Below are 16,984 nucleotides of genomic sequence, written 5' to 3' on the forward strand. Positions count from 1 at the left end.
AAAGATATTTTAAATCTGGATTCACTAACCTCTTGCAAGGAATAATCCAACAATTCCAGCAAACCCAATCAAGCCAAGTCTGGGGTAAAATCCAGGTGGTGCATCTCTTAGCATTTCATATGTCGCTAGAAACAATAGGAACAAGTTATTAACTTTTTGGTAATTGTACATCTTTTTAAAGAAGAAATATATATAAAAATGTATAACACGAGAACCCGGCAACTGTCCTACAGTAATACCAATCTAATCTGCATTGTTGATAAATCTAATGGAACCTTTATAATAGGGAAAAAAGAAGAGTCTGCTTAAAGTGGAAGCAGATCAGAATGTATGCCACTGAAGGGATTCTCTAATTTGGACAACCCAAATTTGTTAAAAAGGATCTCTTGACAATTTCATGATCAAAGTCTCTCAATCAGTTGATAAAAGGAGCAAACACTTGTTCATTGGCATATTGCATGCTTTTGACATGTTTAAAAATCTTTATCATCAGCTGCAGATCCCCCTGTGTAAATAGGGCATGTGCATCCAACGAATGACAGAAGTAAAGGGCCGCATAAATGATCCAGTGTTCGTTTGTTCGGCCATGCCCACCTCATAAACAAGCTCTGTCTGGGAGATCGGTGCTCATGTCAGGCAGGGGTCAGGCTAAGTAATATAACCCTAAATAATCAATTTTCCTGCAGTGTCACCACAGCGGAAGTTCGAAACAACGGTTGTATGGGGGGTGATGTAGGACAGGACAAGCCTCCAGACCAATAGATGCTCTTTGTTCCTGATCTCTAGGAGGGCAAAGAAATCCAATCCACTCTATTGACTCAGAATTCCCTAAGAGAGTATATAAAAATAGTTTTTCTAGACTGGACAACCCCTGTAAGTGGTTTATCCAGTGTATATTTTTAATTCTAATGGTTTTCCCATATAGAGGAATAAGGGAAGATCTACTATTAGACATGCCTCAAAATACTATGCCAAGAAAGAACATGATGTGTTTTATATTCTTTTTACATCTACATTCACATAATCATAGAATATATAAAATTTGTTAGACTTGCTTCATTTCCAGGCACATCATTATAGTATTTCTACACATACTAGCCATGAGGTGACATAAACATAAATCTGTGTAACATGACTAGGACTAAGGATGTACCAATTTTTCATACAGTCCACAACACTACTGATAATTCTCCAAAGATTTTCATGCTTGTACTATTTGTACCTTTGGAGTGTTCTACAGCGGTCTCCACTTTAGGCTTGGCTTTTGCATACACGTCCTGTACAAAATAAGGAATACCTTTATTAAAATATGTTAATAAAAGCCATTTGGTGCCAGATCATTGGAAATACAAAGTGAGAGGAGGAATGTGTAGAAAAGATCAACAATTTCTATCAGTAAGAATTGGGTTAGGTTACACATTCACCACCACTGCGACACCAATGTCAATAGAACAAATAGTCAAGCAGCTCAAATTGATATACCACTATTTGACTTGAATAGGTTTCCTTTATTTTTTTTGTTTTATTTCATAATTTTTCTTGATCATTTCAATGTTTTCAGTCACAGAGTTATAATAATTTGAATAGATTTACCGCTGACTAATCTCTTCTACAAGTGCATTACAGTAAATGCATGATTGACTTTTGATGTGATGTTATTTTCTAGTCTATATAACTGTCAGGAAAGCTTTTCTCCAGAGATCAGTCAACTCCCGATATCGTCAAGGTAATAGGTTTATTACATACATCGATGTATGAGCGATCCTTACATAGAGAAAGTCAAGTAAAGAATCCCCTGAGCTAAGGCATTCCACAACTTTTATCCAAGCAAGTAAGCAGTTACATCATAACTAATAAGTTGGTAATGCTGCAGCTCATTGGTCAAGAACTTTACTGTCTGCTCAGCAAACCAGTACATTCAAGCTTCATTACCTTCAAGGCCACTAGCTAGTTTCGATTTCAACAGGGCACATTACAAGAAGCAAGCGCCATATTGTGATTTATAACTACGCAGTGAGAAAATAGAAACTTAAAACTAATAAAAGTTGATACATCTCATTATTCAACTAACCAGAGGTCAGTTGCATAGTTTCTAGCATCACTGGGCACTAGCAAGAACTAAGATGAAAGTTAACTGGAGCTAGGAAGACATATACAATAACCCTAATAATACATACAGTAACTTTTAATATATGAAAAACTGACGTATTATTAAAATCCCATATATTGCCACAGAGTCCCCAATAAACGTATGTAATATATCAGTGTTTATGAACATGGGACGTACAGTATGTCCCACATGCCAGCATTTGCTGGACACCCTGTATGTATGTATCGATATCAAAGGTGTATTAGCCCAAGGCTGCAGTCCGAAGGCTACTATTACTGTGGCAACAATGACATTTTAAAACCCTAACAGACACAGCTTCTAACTAGTTTCAAGCTATGCAAGCTTCATCAGAGGTACAGACTAGTGACTAGCCTGTACCTCTGATGAAGCTTGCTTAGAGTTAAACTAGTTTGGGGGATGTGTCTGTTAGGGTATAAAATGTAATTGATGCCACAGTAATAGAAGCCTTCGGACTGCAGCCTTGGACTAATACACCTTGTGGGTGAACAAATGTTCACCCACTTTTGATAATTGTACCTCTCTACTGGTGCTACTGGGCTGTAATATCTTTATAGCTCTAAATGATCAAGGAGAAAGGATGATAATAGGTCATAAATGTGTTATTGGTTTCATAATGGGGTCTTTATTTTTAGTGTAGGTTCTTCTGTGATAAGCTGTCAAAGGCTGCATTCACACCACGCTTTTGCAATACAGTTCCCGTATACGTTTATAATGTGAAAGCCATACGGAACCGTATTGAAAACCGTATGCATTGACTCACCCTTGAAAACAGGATGCCAAAAGATGCATCAGGTTGTGTCCGTTTTGCATCACTGTACGGGTTTGTGACCAAAAAAAAACTTTCCTCAAAGACTCAAAAGGTAATATAAGAGAATATATTGGGGGGGGGGGGGCTTTTCACAAGAAGAGCAACTATAAAACAACCTACAGGTGTGGGCGACCACACAGAACTGTGAAGTTAGCCACAATAAAAATGACTGATAACAAGCGTAATTGCATATAAAAATAATTTTATTAAAGTATTAATTAAAATGCATATATATATATATATATATATATATATATATATATATATATATGAGACTACAGAATCAATTTCATAAAAATGAATATATAAACACAGTATAAAGGTGGATACTGGGGTGAGATAACCTGTGTACCAATGGAAATAAAGAATAGTCAGTGAATACAAGAGATCACAGGACTGCCAGTAAACTGCAATTATGGAGTTGGTCACATGTGTGAAAAGAATACATATACCAGGGAAAAGAGGAAGGTGTAGGGGGTTGGCCACAAGAAAAACATATGTGCAAAAAATTGGGATTGTGCAAAATTCATAAAATAACACACTGCACATCGTGGACATAAAGGGGAACTAAATAAATAAAATATATATAAAATATGTAAATATGTGTGAAAGTTGAAACACAGCACGCTAACAAAAAATATATAAAGAAGGGGTATATACAGTGCTGAATTGAACAATTATATAGCGTGAGGATGAATAAGACAAAGTGTATATGTGCAAATAATTCCTGGGTGACCACATGGTCGAGGATAAAGCCGCTTTCAGCAAAACGCGTCAGAGTTGTGGAGGTGGACTGGGGTGAGTCCTGTGTTTACTGGTACCAAGATTCCTCTTCTCTTATTTGCACATACTATCACTACTACTGCTGCTAGTTATCTCATTTGCTGCTGTCATCTGTTTTGCTGCTAGTACATTTTACTGCCACTTGCTTGCTGCTATTTAATTGCTGCTAAGACCCCATGTGGTCACCCAGGAATTATTATTTGCACATATACACTTTGTCTTTTTCATCCTCACGCTATATAATTGTTCAATTCAGCACTGTATATACCCCTTCTTTATATATTTTTTGTTAGCGTGCTGTGTTTCAACTTTCACACATATTTACGGTATATATATTATATATATTTTATTTATTTAGTCCCCCTTTATGTCCATGGTGTGCAGTGTGTTATTTTATGTATTTTGCACAATCACAATTTTTTGCACATATATTTTTCTTGTGGCCAACCCCCCACACCTTCCTCTTTTCCCTGGTATATGTATTCTTTTCACACATGTGACCAACTCCATAATTGCAGTTTACTGGCAGTCCTGTGATCTCTTGTATTCACTGACTATTGTTTAATTCCATTGGTACACAGGTTGTCTCAACCCAGTATCCACCTTTATACTGTGTTTATATATTAATTTTTATTATATTTTTATATATACCTTTTATGAAATTGATTCTGTAGTCTCATATATATATATATATATATATATATATATATATATATATGCATTTTAATTAATACTTTAATAAAATTATTTTTATATGCGATTACGCTTGTAATCAGTCATTTTTATTGTGGCTAAATTCCCAGTTCTGTGTGGTCGTCCACACCTGTAGGTTGTTTTACCCTGTACGGGTTTGTCAGTTTTTTTCCCGCACCCAAAACCGTGCGGGTGAAAAACTGTATTAAACAGTATACTTTTTTTTATTAACATGGGAGTCAATGGGAACTGTACAGAACTGTATGTGCTTACGGTTCCATCCAGTTTTCACCATACATTTTTTTTCTTGGAATTTCAATTAAACAAATGAAACTTTATTCATAATGGAGTGAAAAGTTAAAAACGTATACCGTATTTTTCGCCGTATAAGACGCACTTTTTCTTCCCCAAAACTGGGGGGAAAAAGTCGGTGCGTCTTATACGGCGAATACACCTCTATCGCAGCGGTCCCAGGCCATCAACGGCCGGGAACCGCGGCTAATACAGGACATCACCGATCGCGGTGATGCCCTGTATTAACCCTTCAGATGCGGTGATCAAAGCTGACCGCCGCGTCTGAAGGGAAAGTGACACTAACCCGGCTGATCAGTCGGGCTGTTCGGGACCGCCGCGATTTCACCTGGAGGACACGGCGACAGCGACACGGCGACAGCGATGGAGCGACATCCAGGGCAGCGGTGACGGGTCCGGAGTGGCGGGGACACGTGAGTATTACCTCCTATGCAGTGGTCTTCAATCTGTGGACCTCCAGATGTTGCAAAACTACAACTCCCAGCATGCCCGGCATGCTGGGAGTTGTAGTTTTGCAACATCTGGAGGTCCGCAGGTTCAAGACCACTATTGGGTTCAAAATCTTTATTTTTTTAGATTTTGCACCTATAAATTGGGTGCGTCTTATACGCCGGTGCGTCCTATAGGACGAAAAATACGGTACATTTTTTTCTTAAAAACGGATGCAACCGGACATCCTTCTTTAAACCGTATACGTTTTTTAACCGTATACAGGTTAAAATTTGTACACACGTTTTGATACAGTTTAGTCCAGTTTTGAGGAATCAGTTTTTCATCAAAAACCTGATACAGGAACTGTATTGCAAAAACGTGGTGTGAATGAAGCCAAATACATACACTGAATATCATGCATAAATATTGCCACAGGAATCATATAGCTCACTGTTTTTCTCTTTATGTGGTAATGATTAAATATTTATTAAACCATGAACAGAGGGCAGAATATGTGAGATATTGTGCAACGACCTGCAAAGACTAAGCAAGGTTTTGATAAGCACTTTCTTTGGTTACCAAATGTCCAAGGACCAACCTGTACACCATGATATTTCAGTAAATGTATTCTTAGTACGGAAGTTATTGTCCAGCTTGGGATTTAAAAGGGTAAGTTATAGGGTATAACTAGCTGAGTGGGCGGTCGGTCTGACCGCGGGAAAAGTAGATTACCGTAAAATCTCTTTCTCGGAGCTTCTATTGGGGGATACAGGACCATGGGTATATGTTGTTACTGCTAGGAGGCTGACACAACAAAAAAACAAAAGAAGTCGGCTCCTCCCGGCAGGATATACCCACCCCTTGACACTGAGCAACTCAGTTTTGTCCCAAAGCAGAAGGAGAACCGACCAAGAAGAAACCCAAACCCAAACCCAGAACACAAACCCAGACAAGAAGGAAACGGACCGCAAAAAATAAATAAATAAATAAAAACAAAAACAAAAAAAACCCTACCCAGAGGAGAGAAAAACTGGCTGACCATGAACAATCCAATGGGTGGGTGCTGTGTCCCTCAATAGAAGCTCTGAGAAAGAGATTTTATGGTAAGTCCAAAAAGCGCTTCGTTGGGTGACACAGGACCATGGGACGTCCTAAAGCAGTCCCTGGGGAGGGAAAACTCAACCCAGTAAGTAGAACTTAGGCAGACGACTGAACTGCCGCCTGCAAGACCCTGCGGCCCAAGCCTGCGTTGTCGGCTGTGGCGCTGTCCGTCTGCACCCGGACTGGAAGGCCCTGAAGCAGGTGACTCCAAAGCAGAAGGCACAGGAAGATCGCCCTGAGCTCCAGAATGTTGATGGGGAGCCTGGACTCAGACAGAGTCCAATGGTCCTGAACAGTCTGGAGCGACCCTCCCGAAGGAGGGGGAACCGAAGCCAACAAAAGGGGGGGGAACGGCAAACTCGGGGAGAGAGACGGATTCCGTGGTGGAGGGACAAAGGAGATTTGTCCCACTGAGAGAGGATGGCCCACTGGAGGGGACGGTCTCGAAATTGGGCAAAGGGAACCGCCTCCATAGAGGCCACCATATTGCCCAGAACAGACATGCAGGTGCAGATGGGGACCAGACCCGGCCGCCGAAGGAAGCGAATCCCCGAGAGAAGCTCCCGGAGCTTGTCCTCCGCAAGAGAGAGACGAGCAGACGCCTTGTCGAAGCGGAACTGAAGAGAGTCTGTAGAGTGATGTTGAGGCTGACCCGATTCTGTTCCTGAGAGGGCGCCTTGATAAACAGGTCATCCAGACAGGGGAGTACCGAGACACCCCGAGAGTGGAGGAGGGCCACCACTGCCGCCAGGCTCTTGGTGAATACCTGAAGGGCAGAGCGACGAATTGGAAGTGACCCACAGGAACAGCAAACCTGAGAATACGATGGTGGGTCAGAAAGATAGGGATGTGCAGGTAGGCATCCCAAATGTCCACGGAGGAAAGGAACTCCCCATGTTCCCTGGAGGAGACTACAGACCGTAGGGACTCCATCCGAAGGTGCCACAGATGACCGTTCAAAAGTTTCAGATCGAGAATAGGGCGAACCAAGCAGTCCTTTTTGATAACAACGAAGAGATTGTGAACGAAGGGCCACCTGAAAGGCTGCAGCAAGATCGGGAGATTGAGGAGGGCGGGACCGAAAAAACGATTCCGGGGAATAGAAGAGAATTCTATGCGATAGCCCTGGGAAACGACCTCTCGAACCCAGGCATCCTGAACTTGCGCCAGCCTGACGTCCTGAAAGAGGGACGGGGAGAACTCGGATGCCCCTTCAGGCAGAGGGGGGCTTGCGAGATGCATATTTAGGAGAGGGGCGGTTGGGGTGGGACCCCGACTTCAATGAGGGGCGAGTCTTGAAAGATGGCACCCTCCTATACTGGGGGGCAGCCGGTTTGTCCGTGCGGCCCGAGAAACGAAAGGAAGAAATCTTTTGCCAGGGACCCAAACGGCATGGGCGATTTTGGGGCAAGAGGGAACCTCCAGTGGCCTCAGAAATGATCTCATCCAGGCGTTAGCCAAACAGCCGAGACTCCAGAAAAGGAAGTTCAGTAAGGGAACGCTTAGAGGCCGCGTAGGCATTCCAGGAGCGCCGAAGAGCCACCAGATTGCCCGAGGCAAAGGCCGTGCAGCGGGCCGACTCCAAGGAAGCCGAGCAGGGGTAGTCCCCTGCATGAGCGATTTGTTGAGCCAAAGCTGCCAAATGGCAGCCAAAGCTGCCAAATCGCACCCGCCAAGATCCCCTGGCGCAATTGACCGGCCCGAACCGAGAAGGCTTTGGAAACCCAGGTGGAGTCAAAGGCTGGGGACACAAGGCAGAGCCCGCCACCTCAAATGCGAATTTCGCCAGATTATCAATGCGCTTTAAAGGAAGCTGCTTTGGCCAGCGGCAGGATAGTGGCTTTAGAAAGCCGCGACACAGGAGGGTCCACCTGAGGAGGCGAAGACCACTTTGTAACAACATCCTAAGGGAAGGGAAAGAGAGCCCTGAGCTTCTTAGTCCCGTGGAAGAGTTTATCCGGATTTTTCCAAGTCGCTTCTAGCAGCTAGTCAAATTCAGTGTGTGGGCTGAAAACCTGGGGCACCCGACAAGCGCAGCGGAAGGAGACTTCAGGGGTTGCACCAGAAGTTGCTAGGTCCTGTAGATGGAAGGTGTCCCTGACTACCAACACAAGACTGCCCACCATATCTGACATGCAGGAAAACTCTTCCAAGTCAGGAGGGAGGATCCAAATCAGAGCACCCAAGCTCACCAGGGAACTGGGAGCGCTCCTGAGGAGTTCTGGATCGGGAGGAGGTGGACCGACCGAGAGTGAAGGCATGGAGACCGGTAGCGGACACTGGGTGACCGGTCGCGGTGGTGCCTGGAGGTGGAATGAGAGCGGGAGCGGTGGCTGAGGTGGGAGGACCCCGCACGGGCTGGCTCAGTGGAGGAATCGGAGAAAAGGCGCCCCGGACGGCCACGGGAGGGCCGTATGGAAGTACGGGAGGGGGAACCCACTGCCGTCTCCCTAGGGGCAGGGCGAATGGAGGATCGCCCCAAGGCGGAGACCACCTCCTGGGAAACCCTGGCCAAATCAGAGATAGTCAGAGAGAGAGATGAGACCCATTTGGGAGCGGACTCAAGAACATCCACCGGCCGGAGGACCATCCTGCACGGTAGTCAGGGGAGGAGTGGGTCGCAGGGACGCACAGGGCGGACAAGTAGGCTCAGAAGAACCGCCAGGCATTTTGGATTGGCAGCTAGAGCAGGCGTAGTAAGTGACCAGCGCAAAGACCGCCTGTCAGACAACCAGACAGACACAGAATGATCTCACCCCCGTCCTGTGTCCAGAGAGGAAGGTCCTGAAGGCACGCTGGAGCTGCAGAGGATGACCAGCTGAGAAGCTGAGCTGAGTAGTCGAGCAGTGTATGCAGGCAGGTTCACGCTGGCCAGGAGAAAAGGAGGGGGAGGAGCGGCTAGCTGACCCCTGTAGCGGTCTGGAGTGGTCAGAGCCCTGACCCCCAGAGCACGTGCTTCATCTCATAGGAGGGGGAGGGGGGGGGGGGAGTAAAGAATCGGCCCCCCTGCAGCTGAGAGGCCGCCGGGGTGAAGGGGAGGAGCTCCTCTATGCAGGAGGCGCGACGCTGCGCCGAGAAGGGGGCAGAGCCAACTCCCGGCAGCTGAGTAGGCTGAGTAGGCTCGCAGCCTGGACCCCTCAAGAGAACGTGGGAACCCCTCGGGAGACATACCCCCCCATGCAGCTGCTGCCTCCCCAGGTAATCCATTATACCTGCAGGATGTAGGGAAACCCTGGACTGGAAGACAGAGGGGAGCTGAATAAATGTTAACCCCTAATGTGCCAAATGACTGAAAGCACCCCCAGAGCCCCCCAGCCTGTACTAAGCCCCCAACCCAGGAATCATGGATAGGGGGAGACTGTGGAGAATCCATGTAGCTGCTGAGGAAAGGAAGGGGGGGGCGACATACTCACCCACATAGAACACAGAACATACTCGCCCTTGAAGTCTTCGACCAGCTAGGACCTCCTGCCTTAAGCCGACCTGGCAAACAGGGGCAATTGGGGGACCCAGACCCAGGGTACACCACCCAGCGATGGTTGCTGGCGAGGAGGCCCATTCAACAATGCACTAGCTCGCAAGTGGGGAATCGGGCAGAACCATGCTCCTGTCGCCCCACGCTAGAAAAAATAAAGGGAGAACATTTCTAATTATACCCTGAAACTAAGAAAAAAAACAAAAGAAAAAAGACCAGGTCTGGAGAGCACCAGACCTGTGTTTGCCTCCTGAGGACACTAAGCTAAAACTGAGTTGCTGAGTATCAAGGGGAGGGTATATCCTGCCGAGAGGAGCCGACTTCTTTTGTTTTTTTGCCTAGTATCAGCCTCCTAGCGGCAACAGCATATACCCATGGTGCTGTGTCCCCCAATGAAGCGCTCGAGAGACCTCCTTTACCCTTCCAAATCATGACAACAAAATAGCACCACACAGGTGAGGCAAGCACATCATTCAGTCTCTGTAGGGGCAGCTAAATAATGAACATGACAATGTTTCACAGCCCCATAGAGAATGAATGGAGTATCAGCTGTGTATGTGTGGTGTTTACCATTCTTTCCAGTGACAATTGGGCTCCCAGTGGTTGCCACCCCCAATGAGCTTGTTATCCCATATCCTGTGGATAGGGCATAAGCTCATGAAATGGGAATTAACCCTTAAAGGCTTTTTTACATGGGGTGATTATTGGTTGAGAGAGGAAAATACTGCCTTGTGTAACAGGCCCATTGATTAGCTTATTTTGTTAAAGTGGTACTCCGCTGGAAAACTATTTAATTTTTTTAAATCAACTCGTGCCAGTAACGGTCAAGAGCAGGAGAGGTTTGCTATGGGGATTTGCTCCTGTTATGGACAGTTCCTGACATGGACAGAGGTGTCAGCAGAGAGCACTGTGGTCAGACAGAAAAGAAATTCCAAAAGAAAATAACTTCCTGTGGAGCATATGGCAGCTGATAAGTATTGGAAGGATTAGGGTTTTTAAATAGAAGTAATTTACAAATCTTAAATTTTTTCCACTTAAGTACCCCTTTAAGTTAAAGGGGTTGTCCAGTGAAAAAAAAACTATCCAAAGGATAGGGAATAAGTGTCTAATCGCAGGGGGTCTAACTGCTGGGAACCCCCTGTAATCTCCAGAATAGGTCACCTGCTCAGAGAAAGCAGGTGCTGCAGACAATATGTGCTCCATTCATTTTTGCGGGAGCGCTGAAGATACTTGAGTACAGCACTCGGGTATCTCAGGCACAATAGAAATTAATTGAGCTGTCTCAGTGGCACGAAGAGATACAGGGCTCCGCTACTGATATTGGGGTCCCAACAGTAGGACCGCCTGTAATCAGACACTTATTCCCTATCTTATTGATAGGGGATACGTTTTTTTTTTTATTGGACAAACCCTTTTACTGTTAGTTAGTTAATGTTCAGTTTAGTTATGCTACCCTTACTTTCAATAAACCAAGTTTAAAAAATTAAATAGTTTAGACAGGTGTTATAAAAGCACCAACAAGGAGTTGTTAGAATCAAATAAAATTATAGATGTTCATGTAATAATTTTATATGTAAGTGATTAGAATATAAGAACAAAATCATAAGTTTATAGGAAATAACTATACAATTGAAAGGAGGCTCTAGAACCCTGTGGGGCCATCTATACAAAATGATATACAAGTAGGCATGGAGGCATACAGGTTATGTATGGTATCCTGTGGCACTTTTGCCCACAGATGTTACAGTTCGGTCTGTAGATCCTTGCACACTCATTGGTTGCTGAAGCTGGCTTGCCATAAATGCTCAATTGGTAATGAATCTCGTGACCAGTGACTCGGGAAGTGTTGCAATCTGGCAAAGATATTCCTGAAAAACCCCTGTTGTGTGCAGGCGATGTGGTTCAAGTCTGAAGCAGTCCAGGTTTATAGTTCACGGCACTACTGCAAACAAAGGCAACAGTGGCTGTCAGAATGGGTGTCATGCCACCAAATTTCCTTCTGCTAAGCACATGGAAAAGTTCTGAGCAAAGATAGGGGTGGACATAGAACTTTCTGCTCATGTTTGTCAGCAGATCAAACACTCCTCTCTCTACTGGTGGTCTGTCTGGGCTGCCTGGAGTCTGTTCGCCATGTGTGTGTGCTCTCATCATTACTGCTCTTATCATCTTCTTACAGCTTGTATGGCAGGTAAATCATTGAAACAACCATTCTACTTCTCTCCTGAAGCAAAAGAACAACAGACCTGCGGAGAGGACTCCCATGAAACTTCTTATTTATTAAAAAACGTTTAAACATGTGCACATCCTCAGTGACAGACAGAAGCACAGGTTTCACGAGTTTCGGCAAAGCCTCAAGTTGTGAAGCCTTCAGCCTTAAAGGGGTACTCCGTCCCTAGACATCTTATCCCCTATCCAAGGGATAGGGGATAAGATGTCTGATTGAAGGTGTCCCACCACTGGGGACCCCTGGGATCTTGGCTGTGGCACCCCGCTGTCATTACTGCACAGAGCAAACTCGCTCTGTGCGAAATGATGGGCGATACAGGGGCTGGAGCATCGTGACGTCACCGCTTCGCCCCTTGTGACATCACGATCTGCTCCCCTCAATAAAAGTCTATGGGAGGGGGCATGGCGGCTGTCACGCCCCCTCCCATAGACTTGCATTAAGGGGGCGGGCCGTGATGTCACAAAGGGCTCCGGCCCCTGTATCCCCTGTCATTACGCACAGAGCGAGTTTGCTCCGTGCAGTAATGACAGCAGAGTGCCGCAGCCGAGATTCCGGGGGGTCCCCAGCGGCGGGAGTCCTTTACGGGAGTCCCCTCCGCAGTTCTGTTTTTTTGCTGCTGGAGAGAAGTAGAATAATTGTTTCAATTAATTGCCTTCCATTCAAGCTGTAAAAAGAGGATGGGAGTCCATTCCATTAGTCCATTGTTCTTTTGTTGCTGGATTGTTTGGACCTATGCTCCAAGTCGACTGGGCGGACAGCTGCTTGAGTCATTTATACTTATTTTGTGCTATCCTATTTTTCTCTGTCTACTAATGCACCTCCTCTAAAAGTCTGTCAACTGAGTGCACTGTAGAGGGATGTCTAGAACAATCTTTCAAGAGTTACACTACCGAAAAGCAGTCATTGAGAGCATTTATATAGGGCAGTGGGAGATGCTCTTTTATGCCACTTATTGTCTAACCAGACCACAAGACTAATCATTTGCATACCTGTCTGAGACATAAATGCATGCTGAATTTTGCAGCAATTTGACATTTCTATCTGGGTGCATTATTCTTTTTGTCAATGGAGGTAAACTTAGCAGGCATACTCAGGCTGTAAGTTCTTGGGGATGTTTCGGTTCTATCAATGAACTACTTAATCTCTTAAAGTGTATCTGTCTTCAGTATCACCTGCAATAACCTGTTGGTACAGGGATATAGTGAGGGTGACACTGAAGAAAACCATACTTACTGATCTGCTGTTCGTGGCTCATTTCTTTTGTAATCATCAGTCTTCTGGATAAGGTAATGAGGAGCTTGGAGCACGGTAGGTGTTCTGAAGATCTGTGCGCACTAGCTTCTTCATTGTCAGGCTTCCTCCCCGTGCTGAGCCTTCTAAGCTGCAGAATGGGACTCCACTCTGCAGCAGAACGGCTCTCCTCCACATGTGCAATAGCTGCAATAACAGCTATTATGCTGTGAAGTGAAGCTCCATTCTGCAGCATAGCAGGCTCAGCACAGGGGTAGGAGGTGTGACAATGAAAGAGGCGGCGTGCAGAGATCTTTAGAACACCAGATGTCATCGTATGTAGGGGGCTTATCCAGTAGAACAAAGAACGGAGCCACAGACAGAAGATTGGTTAGTATGAGTAGTAAGACAATATATAATATTCTGTCTGGCACCTATTAACTGTTGCTGGATTAAATTAGTTTTCTTGTTTTGTTTTTTTGGTTTTTTTTAAACATTTACTTTAAAATGCCCCCATTTAAATTCTAGCAAGGATCATGACCATATTAAGACAGACCACTGTAATATGATGTGAGCGAGCTTAATCCTTTCTGAGGTTGTTGTGATTTTATTTTTCCTGTGTTCTTGTTTTGTGCAAGTTGTTCATTAAACTGTTGAAATATTCAGAGCAGGCCGTGCAAATATTAGTTTAGGCAAAAGGAAAGCAGTAGAGAACTCTTTTGAAAGGAGTATGACGGCTTTGTAACCATGGCAGAAGAAGCTTACTGTCTGCGCAAATTAAGCCTTTATAAATTACAAAAAGCTGAACAGTGATACATCAAAACATGCTGTACCCTACCAAACAATCGACTTCTGCTTAAGAACCATTGTAGAGGAGAGATTGGCTGCAATTTAACAAAAAGCCTAGTAATTTAGTTCAGAAAATTCCATAATGGAAAGCATTCCTAAATGAGCTGGAACATGAAATGATTATTTTCAGTTTTTTTTTTGTTTGTTTAGATTCCATTTTTTCTTGTGTTTAGTTTATTACACACACACACACACACACACACACACACACACACACACACACACACACACACATATATATAGAGGGGTTGGACTTAATAACTAGAACTGACATTTTAGGGGTGGGTGACCTGATATAGCATATGGGGGGGGGGGGGGAGTCTAGGGGAAGATCACTCTTGCCCATGTTTTCTCCTATATTTTGTTTAAACAGACACTGTTTTATCTTTATATGTATTTCTTCACATTTTTGGGCTTGACCTTGGGTGAAGGAAGGGATGAAGAAAAGTTTAACAAAATAAAGATTTGATATAAAAAAGGACAGCCCTTTTATTACATAGTCAAGTTAACACACCTGCCATCACAGGTAGCCCCCCCCCCCTTTTTTCTCTCAATCACATAGCGTATATCACTGTTGATAAACTGTATTACTTGTGCTGCTCTAAAAATCAGTTTATTTGTTTTTGAAGTGTGAAATTCAAAAGGGGAATGATTGTAGGTGTGCACCTGGTATAGGGGTCTGTGACACAAGTTGATGATTTCCTTGATAATATCTCAGTATGTAAAGACTAAAAAACCATTTGTAGACAGAAGTAGCTGTGATGAAAAGTCAAAGCTTGGTACGTCAAACAGCATGTTTAATGGTGCAAAGTCCACACAAACATGGACATATATAAACAAAACCCCAGGAGGCCAGCCGGCCCTCAGGGGACAAAAACCTTATTCAACTTAGGACCCCCTTTATTTTTTTTAAAGTATATACTTTATTATTTTCACTTAAAGGGGTTATCCACCATAAGGTGATTTTAGTACGTACCTGGCAGACAGTAATGGATATGCTTAGGAAGGATCTGCGCTTGTCTTGGGGCTAAATGGCTATGTTTTGAGATTACCTTAACACTGTGGCTAGCATTTTGTGAACTGCTATTTTCTGTTTGACTTTTCTTTTTTTGACTACAAATCCCACAATTCCATCTTCCTCCCTCCCACACATCAGCCACCCAACCCATTGAAACATAAATGAGCTGCAGCCATTTAAAAGACCTGTGGTTTTCAATCAGGGTGCCTACAGCTGTTGCAGATTGATCTCTCTCCCACCAAGCGATCGCTCCACCCATTGAAGCAGACAGGCTCCCTGTCATCAGCTGACTAGTGAGTCAGGTCTCGGCCGCATTGCAAGCTGGGAAAAATCTGAGACAACAGTCATTTTGTATGCTGGTAAATATAAATATTGGAGTGAAAATCACAGAAGAATTGTGGGAAAACCATCACACACAGATACAGACACTATATTATGAACTACACTAACTTTACAACCCCTGTAGCATAGTCAAATAAAAAAAAATCTTGGAATACCCCTTTAAAGGGGTACTCTGGCCCTATTACATCTTATCCCCTATCCAAAGGATAGGAGTTAAGATGTCTGATCGCGGGGGTTCCACCTCTGGGGATCTGTCATTCAGCACCCACCTTTGCGAGCTCTTCACAGCGCTGGAGGCTCTAAGTGTGCAGCGTGACGACCATGGAGCCAAAGTATCGTGACATCACGACTCCACCCCCGTGTGATGTCACTCCCCCCCGCCCACTCAATGCAAGTCTATGGGAGGGGGCATCACGCTGCACACTCGGAGCCTCCAGCCCTGCGGAGAGCTCGCAAAGGTGGGTAATGAGTGTCAGACTGCAGGGGTCCCCAGCGGTGGGACCACCGCGATCAGACATCTTATCCCCTATCCACAAGTGCTCCAATAAATGTATATTAAAACACAGACAGTATAGGCTAATGTTATTTTATAACATATGCTGGTGTTGTGAATCACCACATATGCTCTCTATCCAGTGTTCTGTGCAACAGCACAATGTTCTAACACTGGAAGCCCAAAATAAACCTAAATGTGGTTCAAAATATCCCCTTTTTATTCATTAGCCCTGCAGTATGAACCAACATGGACACTGGAGGAATGGAAATAATGCCATATGGCCAGTTATTCACCGGATGAATCCTTCAACGTAACTGCCTGATTTGGAGTGTGAGGTCATGCCATTCTTTGGTTCTTACTTTTCTCGGTCCCTTACTGGGTTTATGCAGCTCCGATCTCTGTTGAAGCTGGTTTCTGGGTCTGTTGATATCACAGTTACGCTCGGCCAGTGGTTAGGTGGGACACTGTGGAAGCCACTGATTGGCTAAGTAAGCCTTGGATGTCATGTAAAAAAAAAAACCTGAGACAGAAGTTGTGTGAACCCCCCACCAGCAGGGGAAGTAAGAGAAGTAAGCATAGAAGAAAAAAAACTTTGGTCAATTGCTGGGACTTTATATGCTTCATTTAAAGGGTGCTCCGCTGCTCAGCGTTTGGAACAAACTGTTCAGAACGCTGGAGTCGGCAGCTCGTGACATCATAGCCTCGCCCCACATGGCGTCACGCCCCCTCCCATTGACTTGCATTGAATGGGCGGGCGTGACAGCATGAGGGGGCAGGGCGTGATGCGATGAGGGGGAGGGGCCATTACGTTATGAGCTCCGGCTCCAGCGTTCGGAACAGTTTGTTCCAAACGCTGAGCAGCGGAGTACCCCTTTAATGTTAAACATAAATAAATGAGTAGTAGAAGTTAACACTCTACTCAGGCCAGCCCATTGATTAGACTTGAACATTATTGAGCCTGTGTGGGACAATCATGAGAACAAGGTTACCACTGCTTGCTTCCGTCGTGTGATTAGCATCAGTATTAGTTGAAAAGTAAAACACAATTGACATAACTGTTTGTGATTTCTATTTCTTTATTCCTTGA

At 44.5% G+C, this 16,984-nt stretch overlaps 1 protein-coding gene across 2 annotated transcripts in view; it reads right to left on the reverse strand.

Annotated features, from left to right (window-relative positions):
- The window catches only part of APOO (apolipoprotein O), a 68,313-nt gene that overhangs the window by 19,261 nt on the left and 32,068 nt on the right, over positions 1 to 16,984 (reverse strand). For both annotated transcript variants that reach the window (XM_056558592.1, XM_056558591.1), the window contains 2 exons: positions 1,223 to 1,277; positions 30 to 125 (listed from right to left, as the gene is read on the reverse strand). In XM_056558592.1, coding sequence (XP_056414567.1) covers positions 30 to 125; positions 1,223 to 1,277 — 151 coding nt within the window. The remainder of the gene's footprint in view (positions 1 to 29; positions 126 to 1,222; positions 1,278 to 16,984) is intronic.

The sequence above is a fragment of the Hyla sarda genome, chromosome 2 (genome assembly GCF_029499605.1).
Source record: "Hyla sarda isolate aHylSar1 chromosome 2, aHylSar1.hap1, whole genome shotgun sequence".
Taxonomy (NCBI): domain Eukaryota; kingdom Metazoa; phylum Chordata; class Amphibia; order Anura; family Hylidae; genus Hyla; species Hyla sarda.